Source organism: Drosophila rhopaloa, unplaced genomic scaffold (genome assembly GCF_018152115.1).
Source record: "Drosophila rhopaloa isolate 14029-0021.01 unplaced genomic scaffold, ASM1815211v1 contig_3, whole genome shotgun sequence".
Lineage (NCBI taxonomy): Eukaryota > Metazoa > Arthropoda > Insecta > Diptera > Drosophilidae > Drosophila > Drosophila rhopaloa.
The window spans coordinates 24,442,725-24,460,953 of record NW_025335123.1 but is presented as its reverse complement, the minus strand read 5'-3'; the positions used below and the strand labels follow the sequence as shown (position 1 = coordinate 24,460,953).

Sequence of the window (18,229 nt, the reverse complement as noted above, 5' to 3'; positions counted from 1 at the left end):
ACATGTTATGCAGTTATCGAAATCGAATTAACAGCTGATTTTTTGTTTTGTAATATTTGAGGTTGGTTTTTTTGGATTCCGCTGCTATTTTATAAAACTAAATTATTTTAAGTGGTTTTTTTATATTTAAGCGGTTGCAGAGGGTTGAGGAGTGGGATCCAAACAGGCAACCCATTTAAAACCGCGGTGACAGTTGAAAGCAGAGCGAGCAAACGCAAGAAACCGGAAACCGGCCAGAAATCACAGCAAAAGCACCAGGAAGATGAGTTTTCCGGACAAAGCGGAGCGCACCAAGTGCTGGAGCAACCGGGATGAGTACTGGAAGTGCCTGGACGAGCACGCCCCAAAGCACAGCTCTACCAGCGGCGAAAAAGTCCCTTCCGCCTGCCAAAATCTCCGGAAGCTGTTCGAGCAATCCTGTCCAGGCCAATGGGTCAAGCATTTCGACCGCAAGCGCACCTACGAGCAGTTCAAGGAGAAGATGGCCACTGGGTACGATCCTCTGGATGAGCGCACAAAGGCCGGAAAGCAGGCCAATTGATCCCGATCCAGGATTTCCGAGAGCATCCGGTGGCCTCCGCAGTCATCCGTGTTTTTGTACTGTTGTAGGGTAGTGTAAATAAATAACCCATCTAGCTATATGACTACAAATGGATATTGCTTTCGTTTAGATTTTTGTTCGACTACAAATGTCCCATCCAATGTAAATACATAGATAATATAAACTATGTTCCAAGCTTTAAACAAAATATTTAAATTCATACATCACACATTTATTGACATGCCCATTGTAGGGTTAAAGCTTTAACCGGCGAAATCAGTGTGCACACACCAAATTTCCTCACTGAGTTATCGATATAAGTATCAGCGGCGGAAAGTTTGCGTGCTAATTTATGTATTGTATTTAATAATTTAATTGAGGATCGTCACTTGGAGCAGTTGAAACCGCTGCACATGACGTAATGGAGTCGATTATCTTTGGAGTTCTGACCGGTAGGTGTGCCAAGGTCCCCCAGAAACCAGTGTTTCATCCTTTTTGTGTGCCCTTTAGTTAGTGACACCTGTTACCAGGATCCGGCGAAGGACAAAAGTGGTCCCAGGCTGAGGGCACTCATCAACGAGTCCTTTGCCAATGCCCAGGTGACAGAGAGCATAGTTCCTGACGAAAAGGACCTGATTCAGCAGGAACTGCGCGAGTGGATCGACCTTGGGGAGCTGCGAGTGATCCTAACCACCGGAGGAACAGGCTTTGCGCCACGGGATGTGACTCCTGAGGCCACGAAACCGCTGCTGGACAAGGAGTGCCCCCAGCTGGCACTGGTCATTGCCCTGGAATCCCTGAAGAAAACCCGATTTGCGGCCCTTTCCCGTGGACTTGCTGGGATTGCTGGGAACACCCTGATCCTAAACTTTCCTGGCAGCGAAAAGGCCGTTACCGAGTGTTTCGAGACCGTCAAGGATCTCCTGCCTCATGCCCTTAATCTCATTGGTGACGAGATATCTCTGGTGCGAAAAACCCATGCGGAGGTCCAAGGATCCGCGCCCCAGCGCCACATTTGCCCCCACAAAACGGGGAAGGGAAACGATTACGATCGCAATTCACCCTTTCCCATGCTGCCCGTTCAGGAGGTGCTCTCCATGATCTTCGACACGGTAAAGAGGACCAGCAATCTGGACACGAGCTTGTGGCAGCTAAACTCGCCGGTGAACATTCCTCCCTTCAGGGCTTCCATCAAGGACGGGTACGCCATGAAGTCGACCGGATTCTCGGGCAGCAAGCGTGTGCTGGGTTGTATAGCAGCCGGAGATGCAGTGAGTCGAGCTTATATTTAAGATAAATTTATATGGATAATTTAAAACAATTTCCTTCTGCTTTTCAGCCCAATTCTTCGCCTCTGGCGGAGGATGAGTGCTTCAAAATAAACACAGGAGCACCGCTCCCACTGGAGGCGGATTGTGTGGTGCAAGTGGAGGACACGGAGCTGCTGCAGCGCGACAAGCACGGCCAGGAGAGCCTGGTGAACATAAAGGTCGAGCCACAAGCTGGATTAGATGTGCGGTAGGTACTAATGAGTACCCCAGGAAAACGAAATAAAGCGTTTGGTTCTTCACAGGCCAGTGGGTTTCGATCTGAGCATCAAGGATCGCATTTTCCCTGCTCCAGATCCCTCGCCTGTGGTAGTCAAATCCCTGCTGGCCTCCGTGGGCAAGCGGTTGGCTATACCCAAGCCCAGGGTGGCCATAGTGTCCACTGGCAGTGAGCTGCTTTCTCCGCGGGACCAGCCTGTTCCCGGCAAGATCTTCGACTCTAATACCACCATGTTGGCGGAACTGCTTCTCTACTTTGGCTTTGACTGCATGCACACGAGTGTGCTGAGCGATAGGTGAGCGATTTGCCAATCATTTTACCCCTTATTGTATATTTATTTTATTTTCCAGCTTTAAACAGACCAAGGAATCGCTGACCGATCTTTTCGAGGTGGTGGACTTTGTCATTTGCAGCGGTGGCGTCTCTATGGGCGACAAGGATTTTGTGAAGCCCGTGCTGGAGGACCTTCAATTCAAGCTTCACTGCGGCAGGGTCAATATGAAGCCAGGGTAAGATTGCCTTGATGAAATGACGTCCCCGAAGTACCACATTAATACCTTGTGCCCCCAGCAAACCCTTGACCTTTGCCAGCCGCAATGACAAGTACTTCTTCGGCCTGCCCGGGAACCCCGTGTCCGCCTTCGTCACCTTCCACCTCTTCGCCCTGCCCGCCATCCGCTGGGCAGCTGGCTGGGATCGCCCCAAGTGCTCCCTGCCCGTGGTCAATGTGAAGGTGGGTTCCCAGTCGATTTTACCATATTGCGAAATCATGAGTGGTCAAAAACTATGGTGATTGATGATGCTATCTCGCAGCAATCAATCAGAGGATTCCAGAACTCGGATTGCTGTAGGTCGTCGCTTTTGACGCTATTTGCTCTATTTGGCTGACACTTTTGCTTTCAAGTGGGCGCGTTATCGTTTTGTTTACTTTGCGATAAGAAATATTTTGTTAAGTCACCTAAATTACAGGAAGCTTTGGGTAATACGGAAGTTTGTATACTCTATTCAAATTAACAGCATTTATCTTTAAAGCTAGTAATTATCTTTATTGGTTTATCTTGAAGATAATTTGTAAGTCTTTATTTTACAGTTTACACGTTGCTAATAATTTATAATTTGAAAGTAACATATCGAGATTTGTATTCCTATTTTTCACTGAAAGTAGTGCGTAAATCTTGTTTAATGGCTTCGTAAAAAAGGATTTCGTTTTCATGTAAACTATTTATTGCATGTTTAATTTTCTTGCAGTTGCTCAACGACTTCAGTTTGGATGGTCGTCCGGAGTTTGTTCGCGCCTCAGTGATTTCCAAATCAGGAGAGCTGTACGCCAGTGTCACTGGAGATCAGGTAAGCCATTATCCCTTGAAATCTTCCCCATCTAATGGCCAATAATTGCAGATCAGCAGTCGCTTGCAGAGCATTGTGGGGGCGGATGTGTTGATCAACTTGCCAGCACGCACCTCTGATCGGTATGAAGCCAAAGCTGGCGAAGTTTTCCCGGCCTCCGTGCTGCGCTACGACTTCATCTCCAAGTACGAATAGGAACTGGACCTACAAAACCCATCGAATGTTAGAAAGACAAGACAATACGCCTTCGTAGATTAGCACAATGATTTATTTTTTCATATATCGTAACATTACGTATGATGTCCATCAATTTACACCTTTAGCAGTGTGTACAAAAACGAGTATAAAGTAAATATTATAAAGGCCTTCCTAAAGGAAGAAATATCATCAAACAAAAATAATTTGCAGATAGGTTAAAACAAAGAACAGGAAGCAGGAGCGGAGACAGGAGCAGGAGCAGGAGCAGGAGCAGGAGCAGGAGCGGGAGTGGGCTAAGGCCTAGAAACGGGATCAGGATCGGGAGCATATATACAGGAAGCGGAAGGAGGCGGATCTCAAACCGACTGAGTGGCGGACTCGCCGGCGGATGGAGCTACCGGCCTTTGGAGACGCAGCGAGGAGCGGCATGGCAACGTGAATTGGTACTTGTTGTGGCTCAGGAGCGGATAGCGCTGCTGCGGGGCGAAGTCCCACAGCGCCCGCTCGATCACCTGGAGCGCGCTCGGACTGAGCACATCCGCCGTATACTGCGTGGGAGCTCCAGCGGTGGCGGACATGGCTGGAATGATATGGAAATACAAAGAAATATGATATGAAGCACAATGTAACCCGCCAGTCTGGTGAAGAAACTCACTCTGTGCCACCGGCGCCTTGTACAATGACTCCGCCGTCATGCCGCAGGTGTCCAAGGCCACCACGCTGACGCCATAGGGCTGCAGCTCCTTGCGCAGCTCCTCGGCGCACTTGTCCACGGCCACGCGAGAGGCGTTGAAGGCCACCAGTCCGTCGCCACCGGTTCGGGAAGCCACACTTCCGCCACCTCCGCCGCCGCCCAAGTAGAGAAGCCTTCCGCGCGTGGGACGCAGGAAGCCCACAAAGGCCTTGGCCACACGCAGCGTGCCCAGGATGTTGGTCTTGAGCATGTGCTCCCACTGCTGCACATCCTGGGACTCCACCTTGCCACGGAAGACACTGCCACTGGTGTTGATTACGGCCGCGATACCGCGCTCGTCGGCATTCAGGTGGGCGCCCATGGAAACGGTTGCCTCGCGCAGCACATCCTCCCGCGTGACATCCAGCCGCATCGGAATAATGGTGCCGGCAATGGGCTCCTCACTGTACTCCCGGATCTTCATCCAGCCGCAGAGGAGCTTGGCGGGCAGCGAATCGTGGGCCTCCTTCATGCCGGCGAACACGCGGCATCCCTTGTTGGCCAAGTGGGTGCACAGCTGGAGGCCCAAGGCGGTGTCCGCGCTGGTGACCAGCACCACCCGACTGGGCTGCGAGTCCGCACTGGCGGAGGCGCTGTCCTCGCGCACCTTGCAGATCAGGTAGATGAGCAGCGCACCGGCGATCGAGAAGAGCGCCAGCAGCTGGAAGGCCAACACCAGCATGGTCATTGGCTCCATTATGACATCGCTGCAATGGAAAAGGGGGAGAATGCAGGTGAGCAAACAGGGAATGCGGGAATATATGGTCATTTTTAACTATTAACCACAAGGGACAAGCTAAAACGTTCTTCTTTAACTGCAACTACTCCATATTTATTTACAATATTTAATAAATCCCTTAGTTCACCTCTTAATTTGTTGCCACCCAAAAGCAATTGACACTTTTGGACCAACAGTATTTTTTGTTTGATCTGCTGATGGAATGGGAACATATTGAAAAGAAAAATTAAATTTAATTATAATTATAATTAACACATGTGAATTAGGTTGAACGGACAGTATCTCAGACGTAATGTATTCCTAATTATAATTGTAGATAGAAAGATTTGACTGTTATTATCCACAAACCAATCTGAAGTATGTTTGATTTGAAAGTTTGGTTTGATTTTAAAGGGAAATCTATTAGTGTTTTGTAGAGCTGATACTTTAAAGGGTTAGAGAAGTATACTTCAGCTGAATGTGTTGGCCAAAGGATGCTATCTTCAGCACATTATATAATCACTCGAGTTAAAGGTGTATCTAGTAGGCTTGTCACTGGCATCTTAGCCCCATTGCCCCATGGGCAAAGTGCCTGTTACATCTGCCCAGCAATGGACACTCTCTCCCAGACGAGGGGTTTCGCCACCCTCCGGAGTTGGGTAACCAGACACTGCACTTCGCAATGGATGGAGTGGATATATCTATAGCGTGGATATATCCACTGCCGTATCCATGTCGATCTTTTGGCATTTTCACTTTAATTAAGACTCGTTAGGCTGCCGACGCAGACGCATCGAGTAACAACTTTACGCTTGCCTTGCACTCTTTTCTTTCTTTCTGTTTAATACGCTTTAATTATTGCACATTTTCAACGAGTTTCAAACAATTTACGCCCGGGCCCTCGAAGAAATCGAAAAAGTTCCAAGAGGGGGAACGGCGGCTAGATAGCCATCCAAGTATCCAACTATCCAAGTATCCAAGTATAGGTATCTGTGGATCCATGGACACGACACACGAACGTGGCCAGCCAGGCGTGTCCACTGCGAGTCTTCCATGCATTTGGCAATAAATTATGTCTACGTGCTTCTCGGCTTTTCACTACTTAGGAGGGGGGACTTGGCTTGGCATGGGGATCGGGGATCGGGGATGGGCCATTTGGAGGCGGAGGATGAGCCAAAGTAAAAGTTGGAACCCAACCAACTGCAGTTTGGAAGCCGGAGTAAGCCGTGATCTATGCCATGTCTACTTCACTCAGTCACACGGCGAAAAAATTAGATCTGCCCATTGGCATCAATGCAGGCGATGTATGGAATAATAAAATATAATAGAATGACACCAATGATCAACAAGATAGTCTAGAGTTTATAACTAGTTAAAGAAATTTTAACAATATTCCCTTTTGTTGGTATCTATAAAAATAACCAATAGATTAACTAATAAGATAGATTGTATTGTTATAAAATACCAATCAATATAAAATATAAAATATTCTTATGTTCCGCTTGTTTGATATCTAAAAAAGTATCTAATAGATTGATTTATATGATAGGTTGGAATATAGTTTGCACTGACATACAAAAATCGTTCAAGTGCCTACACCATCTTTTCTTTCGGTGCACCCACTGTGGGTGCAGTTACTCGAGCGGACACTTTCCAGGTTCCGGTGGTTCCCCTTTATTGCGCCACCCTGCTCTTTAAAATTTCACTGATGTGCAAAGCTGATGAAGAAGTTTGTTGACACGCGGAAATGGGCTTGCCATATTTGCAGCGCTGCGGTTTTGGGCTCGGAATTCGGGGGCGGGGTAAACGGAATCGGGGGAATCGCTTTTGGTCAAACCACAAATGCAGCGGTATTGCATCCGCCGCCAGTTGCGTAATTAGACAAACAAATGGCGGAACAAACAAATGCGGTATGGCAACCAAAGCATAAGTGGAACTCGGAGAAAACCCGTGGAGAAATTTTAAGGTTTGCCAGATGTTTCGGTCTGCTTTTCATATGGAATTGATATATTAAATAAAATAATTTTCCTCCCATTCCTAGGATTTGTTAATGGCTAACTTAGTTCAACTTAAGTAAATATGTATCCAAATTTCTTACTCGAAATATTGTCTTAAAAGTCTTCCTCTTCCTTATTTTTCTAGGATAAGAAGATTTAATTTTGTTGCTTCACTATAATTTAAATGAAATATATAATCATTATTTCGTATGGCAATGTTACTAACCCTAATAGTATAAACTTTGAATATTTCCTACCTAGTTAGCTTTAAATTAGATATTGTGTTTAGCCATCCCAAGAAACTAATACACTAAATGGCTGCCGTAATGAGCGGGTTCATTAGCCAAGTTCTCTGGTAACTGGTTGCATCAGCAGAATGGCAACCACTTGCGGAGTCGCCTTGGTGGCTCCAAGTTGCGCAAGTGGTTATGTCAACTGCCGGACAGTTCTAATGGATCTTGAAGCTTGGGGCTGACCCAAATGGAACGCGAGTCGCGGGCTTTTGACTTTGGCGTCAATCAATTGGCCAATCATTCAATCAAGCCAATCATCAGGCAGTGAACCAAGTGAGCGAGCCAAGTGTGTCATTAGCCGCCGCTTGAATGTGTCAGTAATGAAGTTACCTCGCCCACTCCGGTCCACTTCGATACAATTACTCCGGAATTATGGGAATGCGTGGAGTGTGCCGGTGACTCTAGTCGTGATTACATTGAGGTGACTGTACCGGGGATTGACGATTGGCGACTGACAGGTGTGCCGGCTACTCCAATCCATATATCTATGTCTACTGTGTACTCCTCCATGTACAACCCTTTGAACATATGTATGCCTTTCAATGCTGCGATTCAACAATAGCTAAACTGTTTTTATGCTAATGTCAGGTCTTGACACTCCGCTAATTGAAATGTCACATAAAACAAATCTTTGTTTTGAGGCGGAAGATAGTCGGAGGCTACAGAAATAACATATATTATGAAGTGCATATGGTGATTTATGACTTTTTGAGAGATATAATATTAGTTAGACTGATTGTTGTTAGGATCTTCGGCTATGTTTTAGATATTTTCCTCGAGTAAAGCGTAATCCCCACCATAATCTATAATTATCTAGATAGTCTAGTTTTCCCATAGTCTCATTCTTATGTAATACATGCTCTCCTCACCTTTTTACACTGATTACTCCTAAATGCCGCAAATCTTTCTCATACATTTCTCGAGTTTCGAGGGGTTGGTCCGAAATCTGTTCAGGGTTGGGCTAATCACTTGAACAAACGCTTTTGTTTCTTGTTCGGGCCACGATTCATGCCTTACTCACACTTCAGGTCGAGTCTCAGACAATGTCAGGTGAATACGAATACGAATACGAATACCCAGGGGCGTATGTGCGGGGGATTTGCGGAGGGGGGAGGTGGTTTTACACAAAGAATAGCCTGAGATTTCAACTAATAGTTGCCCGTGCCAAATTACCCCCAGAATCCCCTTGTTCTCCTCCGATTCCCCTATTTTATGGCGTTTTTGGCCCCCTTAAATACAAATACAAACGTATGTGCATTTTGTACTTGCACACATAAGAAATATGTTAATTGCGACATTTGCCGATTTTGCTGTGGTCAGGCATTCATAAGCTTCGAGCTTCGAGCTTCGAGTTGGTTTTCTCATTTGTTTGCCTGGCTTTTGTTTTCTGTTTTCCTCTGTTATTTTTTCTGTTAACATTCAACCCAAATATGTCAGCCAGTCGGCGGCCAGACAGGCATCCCAATGGCATGAGATCGATATCCATATAGCTGCCCGTACTTTGGCCGTAAGACCGAATATCTATATGGCCACATTACGTATACGCAGCGTGGCTGTGATTATGAATGCAGTTTGTTAAAAGTTGGGTCGCTTGATTAATGATTCCAGCTGATTCACGGAGGGGCACACTTAACTATGTGGATAAATTGAGTTATTTTCTCGGGCAATCTATGGAATTCCTAGTCGGTGTTTTTTTGGAGTTATAAAAGGCGAAACAAGGTGTTGCTAAACGTGAGCACAATTTTTAAAGTCTGATTCTGTTCTTCACCAAACGATATACAATTTTTGGTTGTGGAAGTTAAGCGATTTTTTAGAGTTTGATATATTTTTAATGAACCTTTCAGTAAGTTAATACAAGCTATAAAAGTATATTTTTGGGACATATTATAAAAGTTTTCAAATGTTCAAAAGTATTTTTAAAAATGTCAATTTCAACTGCAAATTTTAAACTTATAAAACCGCGAATTTTCTTTTAAATGCAGCCAAATATTGTAATATTTTAGCAAGGCAAAAATACTTCGTTGATCAACGAACTCGTAGCTTGTTTGAGTGTTTTACAAAGTAATATTTCATTGCGCATCACACCGCATATGTAATAGACCTTGGCTCAACCTCCATTTCTTTATTCGTGCATCCCCATAGATTCATAGACCCACTTGGGGGTCCAAAAACCACTCCCCTCGCCTTTCTTTTAAAGTGGCGAAAATTAGTTGAAAAAGTTCAAATGCAACGAAGCGATAAATGTTGATTCAGATGGGGGATATTCGATATGGCTGAAACCGAAACTGATTTTTGGGCTTGGCCTTTTTCCTCTTCGTTTGTTTTAATGCACATGCAAAGCGAAATTGTTGGCTAATTGCCATAATTGGAGAATTGATCGAAGAAATAAGCGAAAAACTCCGAGCAAAAAAAAAAGCGAAAAAACGCAGCAAAAACGAAACCAAAACGAAGCGAATCGAGTAGCCCCAATTAATTTGCACCTCGACGGCGGTAACAAGTATTGAAAAAAGAGTGTGTACAGTGAAACATCCATAATTTGAGCTTCGATTTTCCATAAGAAAGAAACAATATTGTTAAGCGTAGATTATTATTGAAAACTAATATTTATTCCTAAAGGTTATTTATTAAACATGTAATGTATTCTAAAAACCAAATTAAATTTTCAACTCGAAGTCTTTGTAATTCGAGTTTTTTCAATGCTGGTTTGTGTTATGGAGGATCTACTGTACACATTGGCCACCCCTTTCTGGACTGTGTGTTCCAATTGGAATTCGTTTCGTTTTTGTTTTGGCCTTTTGCCGTCGTGGTTGCTGTTGTTCATCGTTTGCATTTCATGTTCAGGTGCGATCGAGATTTCTACTTCGCCTTAACACATTTAACATTTCATTTCTGCCAGGCCTCAAGTGCTAATTTGGCCAGAGCCAGTGCCAGTGCCTCAGTTTTAACCCAAATACCGGGAGATGGCCAACAGCAACAGCAGTAACACACACCATTTAAAAGGTGAAAATATGCAAAATCATTTCGTTTTGCCCGTTTTTTATCGGTTTGTTTTGGCGCGTCTCTCTATCGTGTAGGTGGCATGAATTTCAATAATTCGTGCTTTGGGTCTTGGTGTTTTTGTTTCTTTGTTTTGTTTTTAACTTTGTGACTTGGCATGTGCCATACTAACGCCTGTCCACAAAGGAATTAAGTTGGCCGAAATGGACGTGACTGTCTAAGCACTTTGCATTTATTTTTTGGCAGAAGGACATAAATAAAGACTTGCAACAAGAAAGGAATGGCCAAGGCATATAGTATAAGTTCTTCTCTGAAAACCACAAACAGGTCTTTGATTTATTTATTCTAAATGGGGCATAACACTAATTTGGAGAATTCGTTTTACCAATTTCGCAAGTCAAACTTATTTTTGTTTATTATTTGAGGTACACAAGTTTCTCTTTTATTTTAACTTGTTCACAATTTTCTGTATTTTTTAAGAATATCAATTAGTTAGTTTTACGAAACTTTAATTTCTAGCGAATATATCTTGCTAAGATTTTCAAAAACCATCCTATCAGCTGCTAGTTCTGGCATCACAATTAAAAGAGAGTATTCTTTTCCGATGGAACCTCCTCCCCCACATGGCCCACTCCCACTTGACATGGCCACATATTTGCGGATCGCAGTAATGCTGTCATCCGATCCCAAAAACTGTGAGTTGGGTGCCATCATCGCACCGCCCGCGCTGAGCTCACTTGACTCGCCGGCGATGATCTAATCTCAGATGGCAAATGGCGACGCTGTTTTACATTTGAACTTGAAAAGTACGACGGCGGGCGGAAAAGGGGGAGGCGGTACTCCCAATTGGAAGACAATGCCGCAGACTCCACGGAAAAGTGGGAAATGAAGAGAAAAAAGTGGCGAAGATTTTGCGGTTAACGCTGGTTTGGGGGAAAAGTTCATTGCACTTGGCGTTGAAAAATCGCTGACTGTTTATTGCTGCTATTTGTTGTCATTGTTGGCTTCTTGTTTTCGCTGTAGTTGTTATTTTTACAGACCAAATTGGCGAGGAGGAGGCAAAAACACAAAAAAAAAACAAGGTTTGTTGTGGGTCCCCCATTTTGCCCCCCACCTTGAAATATTGCAATTCAATGACTCGAGAAATTGTCGGCTGCGTTTGTCGCTAAAATTAGCTGGCATTTCGATTCGAAAAGGAAAGTGCTGCTTGGCTCTCTATACATGTTATATACTATACATACGGTAGAGTTCAAAACAAATCAACTTAAAGAGACATCTAAAAATGCTTTCAAGACAATGGCAACCAACTATTTAATAATTGAATACCTTTTATTAGGGGTAAAAGCTATAAAGGCATTTAATTGCTTATTGTCATTCTACAAATCCATAAGAGATCCATAGAACGTGTTTTATAACATTTAATTGAAAGTTTTATAAGAATCAGAAATCTACCAATGTATCTTACTTAAGCTTTTCCGGAAATCTGTAGCAAGTGCCAATTAAAATTGGTAGTAAGCTGATCGGAAACCTGTAGAAGTTTTGTTTCGAACAAATTCCAAACATAATTGGGTCACCATGGGGTCTCCCTTCCTAAATAAATAAATAAACCAGTTGCGCTTGGGTCACTGATCGTTGTAAACAACTGAAATCAGTAATCCTCTTAAATATTGATTTGAAATTGGTTAGCTTGTGATTCCAAATGAATGCACCTATTTCACATAAAGATTTAAAATGGTTGCGTTAAAATTTTGCCTCTGGGAGCTGAGTATACTCAAAAATAATAATAAATAAACGAAATCGAATGGTAATTAATAATTCATTTTGTATCTCCTTTTATTTGAACGGCTTTGAGTTCCTTTTTATTTTCTGCCTTCATCGTTCTTAATGAATTTTTGTTTTAAAAACACAAATATACTGCTTAATGCTTATACTAATAACTCACAAATAAACTGAAAACAATGCGAGTCACCTGCACCTAATCATCATCTTGGGCTGGGGATAATAATCAAGAGGTGGCTGATGCAGTGGATGAGGTAATTCCCCACTCGGGTCACACGATGCCTAAAAAAATACACCCCATTACACAGAAAAAAAATGGTGATCTATTTTATAAACTGAGATCTTATGTGGGGCCAAAAGTATTTTTAAGAGTTTTAATTTCATATTATAATATCGAATAAAATCAAAATGTTTTTTTTTCACCAAAGTAAATGTCTATTTGATCTATAACTTAAATTAATATTAGGCTGTCTTTTTATCTGTGTAAAGAAATTAGTACCGATTCGATGCGCATTCCGTATTTGAGTTGACCAATCGGGGAGTTGAGTTTGTCATCCCGCGAAGAAGAGCTTAATTTAGGCATTTCTCTGTCTTTTTTTTCCCTATCTATTACCTCACCATCATCGATGTTTCTGTTTTCCGATATTCGTTCGCTTTCTCATGCAAATAAGACCAAAGCGTATCAATAAACTTAAACATTTTACGATCAATTTGAAGATGGTCATTGATTCGGTTTTTGGATATGCAAAGTTATTCCGTTCTGAAAAGCCTTCGAGTTTCGGGTGTTTTGTAAGCGAAACAATCAGTGAAACAAAAGCAAGTGCAACAATCGTGTGTGTGTGTGTCAAAAATAATTGCACTTGGTTTTAATTTTGGATTTCTGTTTCTTTTGTTGGCCAAAAAAGCGGAAAAAACGAAAAAAAAAAATCCATTGCAATTGCAGTTGAACAACTTTACGCTCCATTCAGCATTAAAATTACTTTGTGCCACTTTCAAAGCTATTTCTACTGCTACAAAAGCAACTGCTTCTTCTGCCTCTTCGGGTTTGATTGTTTTCAGTTTTTCAGTTTTTTGTTTTATTATTTCTTTTTTCTCTGTTTGCAACCATTTGGATTGCCTCCTATGCACTTTTAAGCTGCTTCTGCAGTTGGCAATGGACACTGGAGCAGGTGGGACTTATTGCAATTGGGGCTAAGGGGCAATATATCTGTATATCTGTATACACTGCGGGCAATGTCGCAAAAGTCACGAATGTCACGCATCAAATAGAACAGAAACGGAAGGCAAAAAAAAAACCGATATAAAAATTCAACCAGCCACAAGAAAAATTACAAGCTAATTGATAACGACAAGGAATGCAATCGAATGGAACACAAGAAATCGGAGTTACGGTATCGGAAAAAAGGGTCAAAAGAGCCATACCATATTATTTTAATAACAGCTAATGAATTACTTTCTTCAAGACAACTTTCAAAGTTCTGATAATTGCTTATTTGGTTTATATTTGTTAAATATTGACATCATCTTTTCTTATTAAAATAAAAACTCTGGTAATATTCTAAAGAAGTATTGAAAGGAAATCCCTCAAACAATGATTATGATAGCAATTATTATTATTATTTATATTCCAAACACAGATATTTGCTTTTAGCTAGCAATTCTGTTTGCAGTTAAAAAAAAAAAAAGCAAATCTATTAAATTTTTATAAACAAACACTTGACTATAATTCCAAATGAACAATGGCAATAATTATTTGTATGCCACATTCTGGCGATACACACCTGCCGCCAGTAAATTCCGCAAACCCCTTTGTCTCATTAACCCCTTTGGCACTTCAGGAAAAAATCGAAAACACTTTCAATTTAATTGCGAAAATATTTGAAATAATTTTCGTTTCCATTAAACGCGCTTTCCTTTCTTGGGATAGCCACCATATAATGCGGGTTTCGACGGGGTGATCTGCGTATGCCCCGGGAATTTTAATCATATTTCTCTTTTCGTACATGCTTAATTATTTGTTTTTACATCTGTGCGGCTTTTATTTCTCATTTGGCTTTGCCAGCCCCACGGAGGCCAATTTGGTTTCCATTTCGATTCGATTAACGAATGGAGCTGGCTTTGGATCAAAACCGAAACACTTGATACCCTCGAATCTTTAAATGGGAAATGTATAGGGAAAAGTATAGTTTAATTGGCCCTGAAGCTTAAAAGTACAATATTTATTTGCAGATATTCGACTGATACTTAAAATCATTTTCATTTTATTAGATTAAATAATATTTAAATAGTTCGTGTTATTTTCTATTGTAAAGATTTTTTTATGATTGTTAACTATCTTAACATTAGCTTTAAAAATTGTAGAGGAACTAGTTTTATTGGCAATAAATTGTAAAAACACATGAGAAATATTTATTCGAATGATTTTGAAAATCCTTTTGTTTTTATTAGACTTTTTATTTTCAATTACATTTTTTTTATGAATTGTTATTAAAAAACATTTCAACTGAATTTACACTATGTTTATATGGGCTGTAAACATTATTATTACAGGTTGTGTTCAAAGTTAACTCCTTTTCCCCTTCATGGACTAAACATTCCCAGCAGCTAGAGTATTTTTATTGCTGGTAATTTTTTGGCTTATTTTATTCGGTTTTTGGATAGTAAACATTTTGATGTGATTGGATTAGAGTGGTGTGGTGTGGATTGCAGTGGAGTGGGGATCGGATCGGATCGGATCGGATTGGATTGGATCGATTCCGGGCATTTGGCAGCCACTCAAGCGTCCTACTTGCTGTAGTTGTTGTTGTTGTTCCGCCAATTATTATGGCCAACAGTTTGTCCGTCCTCGGTTGTCCAAAGTCGTTGGTTGTTTGTTGTTAGTTGTTTGTCGTTATGTGCAAGTTTTTTTTGTATGTATAAGTATAGTTTTCTTGCAATTTCACTTTTGTCTTTAGTCGCATTCGAGGTTCGATAGTTGTCGATGCCTCGAGCTTTTAGCCAAGGATTTCTGAACAGGGCGACAGGGCAGGTAAAGCGACCTAGCTTTCACTTCGGATGCATCTGGATGGACCAGGATGCAATCAATCCGAGAGATGCGCATGCCCAAACACAGATACTTTCCATGGGGGACCACACCCAGATCATCCAGCAAGTGGAAAACAAACATCGGCCAAATGCCAAATAGAGATACAAGATACAAGATACAAGATACAAGATACAAGATACTGGAGCATCTTTCTATCTCCCCGTAGATCTATTTGCCCCAGGCCCCTTCCACTTCCCTCTTTCCATTTCTAATGCCATTCACTTGAACATACATCCATAAAAAGAACCACAAAGTAAAGAGAAGAAATAACAGACAAATTGAAGCTGAGGGTAGAAGTCTTAAGATCGAATTTTAGTTGCTCTAGGGAAGCTGTATTATAGTTTACAAAACGCTATCTAAAGTATTACCAAACCAAAAATGGATAAGCCAATTTTGATCTCTTATGGTTTTTATTTCAGGGCTCAAAAAGTTGAGAGTCTATGCTTTTCCGATTATAAAATGTTGTAAAATTAATCAAGTAGCTAAGCAAATAATTGTATTCTTATAGATGAATGAAACAAGATTTAACAGTAGTTAAATGAAACAAAGATTTAAAGAAGAGAGTTCTGCACACCTCTTCAGTACTTTATCATTTGGAATATGATAGCTGGCAGTCCCCCAGAACTTTAAGGGTATATTCCCTGGCTTTCAATTAGCCCGCCTTTCGAGTCACGTCAACCCGAGAGTAGAGTTAAGTATAGTGAAATAAAGCGAAGTCAAATCAAGTCAAAAGCCAGAGACAAAAGAGTGTGGCGTGAAGAGGTCTTTGATGTCTAAATCGCACAACCTGCCCCCATATCATCTTTCCTCTGTCTGAATCCCGAAAACCCAGAGTCGAAACTCTTTCCCAAGTCGTTCTGAAAATGTATCCGAATCTAAAGTGGCAGACTGCGAACGTATCTGAATCTTAAACGATATGAGCAATGACCTCAACGTTTGTCGTGGTCGTGTGTGCCTGGCTGGAATTTCTGATGAGCATACCGGGATTTTGGGGAACAAAGGAATCGGGAGAAGAGATGGTTTGCCAGAACAGGATCCCGTTTTGCCCCTTTTCAACTTTCGGACTGCGAGACTTAACGCTGACCTTGTCACGTCTTCGAGATATCATAACCTGCATTCCGAGCCATTCAACCGGCTTCTTTTCTACGCATTCCCAAGACTTCATTCAGCTAAGAACCCAGAAATATCTTGAGGAATGTACCGACTGCGCTGTTTTCGCATAATTATATCTGTCGTTTTATTGTCTCTGCTGGTTTAAATGGAGATTGATGGCTTTCGAGCGATTCGGCACGAGCTCGGGTCTCTCGGAAAAGATCTCAAAGATCTGCGATTAGAGCTAAGATCGGCTTGGCATGCTAATTAGCGAATTCCAGTGGGCGGGGGGGTGGTCCATTCGAAAGCCCAACGTTTGACATTGAGCCAAGCTTTAAGACCCGTTTGCAGGCTGCTCAAAAACTAGTCTTTGGACCCCTAGTTTAGGCCACATATTATACATTGATTTAGCTCACCTTTTGGGATGTATCCAATTTTAAATTCAAATTCGAGTTGGCTAAAAAATATGAAATGAATTCGAAACTTTGTTATATAAACCATAAAAAAATGTTAAAAAAAAATAGTATTTGGTATAAAACACGCGACGCGAACTTAAAGATTTGTTTCTTGGCCAAAGGTTTTTATTTTTTTTTAGACTGGATTTTGGATTTTCGATTTCGGTTTCAGTTTGTTTTCGGTTGGTTTTGGTTTACCGATTTCACGCACAGTTTGGCCAAAAGCCCAGCTTGTTTTGGGTGTGACAGAGAGGCAATCTACTGTGTATCTCTCTCCCCCTTCAACTCTCTGATTCTCAGCGATATTTCTCCGCTCTGCGACTTCGTTGGCTGAGCTCGAACCGAAGACTGGCGGCTCGATTTTCGGACTGCTCGAACGAACGAGCGAAGAAAACGCGAAGACAAAGTCGCGTAGACGAGGTCCGTCGGCCCCACCACCCCCAACCCCTCCCATAGGCCCCCACCCCCAACCCCCTTTCTGCGTTCGTGCGCCAGGCGACAAAATGTCAAACGATCGCTGGGGATCCTTAACTGGTTTTACAGTTGTAACTCGCCGGGCTTACCCCTCCCCGAGCCCCCCTTCCCCTTTATATGCAATCTTTTTGGGCTCAACCTGCCCGAAGTGGTTTTATTTATTTTTAAGCCCAAGGAAAGTGGCAATCGAGTCAATAAGAATCAATCCTAAAGCGGTTTTCCAGAACAACCTTTATGAAAACCACTTAAAAAGTATCCTCTGATGATAAAAACACATAACCGAACGATCGAAATTTGAAACATAAATAAGTATCTTTAAAAAATAATATTTGTCTTGATAGAAGACAAACACGAAGGGTCGAGATGAGATAGGTATTTTTGATTTGGGAGAATTACTTTCTGTAGATCTCCATCAGCCCAAATTGTGCGATTTAATTGGCACATCCATTCTAAGTTATTTCGCTTCCTGTCACTCCCGTTGCATCTTTAATGGCTCCTTTCTCCCCAGCAATTTTCCATTGCCCGCTCGTCCCAATTCCGCCGAAGCGGTACCCAGTGGAAATATGAAAATTCCGCTTGAAATGGAGCAGAACCAAAGACAGTTCGATGCAATTCTGTCCAATCAAAAGTGCAATTGCAGAGGAAAATGCCAGATGGAATGCAGAAAATTGGGAAACGGGAATGCGAATATAGAATGGGGGCAGAAGCGAATGGGAATGGGTTTTGCCCCTCAATTTTCCACTGTGGAAAACCTGAAGGCAAGAAAAACTTTCAGCTTGGCAGAAAAACGGGCGAAAAGTGGCAAGGAATCGGATTGGTTCCAATTGCAATCGGCCAAGTTGACCAAAAACCTGTTGACGCTTTAAGGAAAAGCTCAAGTAAAGTCGAGAGAGGAAAATGCACACTGAGAGAAATAAAGGGCACCTTGGACACTTTGGTTATAATATTTAAATGCTATAATCGATTATAAAT

The 18,229-nt window shown here is 42.1% G+C and overlaps 3 protein-coding genes across 4 annotated transcripts; 2 read left to right on the top strand and 1 right to left on the bottom strand.

The window, feature by feature from the left end:
* Positions 1-63: 63 nt before the first annotated feature.
* On the top strand, positions 64-655 carry LOC108046886 (cytochrome c oxidase assembly factor 6 homolog). Its single transcript, XM_017126839.1, has one exon. It carries the CDS (start codon positions 263-265, stop codon positions 539-541), a length of 279 nt encoding a protein of 92 aa, XP_016982328.1. The 5' UTR covers positions 64-262; the 3' UTR covers positions 542-655.
* Positions 656-850: 195 nt separating this feature from the next.
* LOC108046973 (molybdenum cofactor synthesis protein cinnamon) lies at positions 851-3,828 on the top strand. Its single transcript, XM_017126977.1, has 8 exons — positions 851-993; positions 1,052-1,812; positions 1,881-2,059; positions 2,115-2,384; positions 2,440-2,598; positions 2,660-2,822; positions 3,338-3,436; positions 3,488-3,828. Exons 1-8 carry the CDS (start codon positions 963-965, stop codon positions 3,629-3,631), a joined length of 1,806 nt encoding a protein of 601 aa, XP_016982466.1. The 5' UTR covers positions 851-962; the 3' UTR covers positions 3,632-3,828.
* Positions 3,683-17,131, bottom strand: LOC108046974 (uncharacterized oxidoreductase SAR2567). 2 transcript variants are annotated; one of them, XM_017126979.1, is made up of 4 exons: positions 16,982-17,131; positions 16,745-16,785; positions 4,290-5,074; positions 3,683-4,214 (listed from the first exon to the last, which is right to left on the bottom strand). In XM_017126979.1, the coding sequence occupies exons 3-4, from the start codon at positions 5,062-5,064 to the stop codon at positions 3,991-3,993; spliced, it is 999 nt and encodes a 332-aa protein (XP_016982468.1). In that variant the 5' UTR covers positions 5,065-5,074; positions 16,745-16,785; positions 16,982-17,131; the 3' UTR covers positions 3,683-3,990. The 2 variants fall into 2 exon arrangements, with proteins under 2 accessions (XP_016982468.1, XP_016982467.1); XM_017126978.1 differs by having other exon boundaries at positions 16,995-17,131.
* Between the last annotated feature and the right edge of the window lie 1,098 nt (positions 17,132-18,229).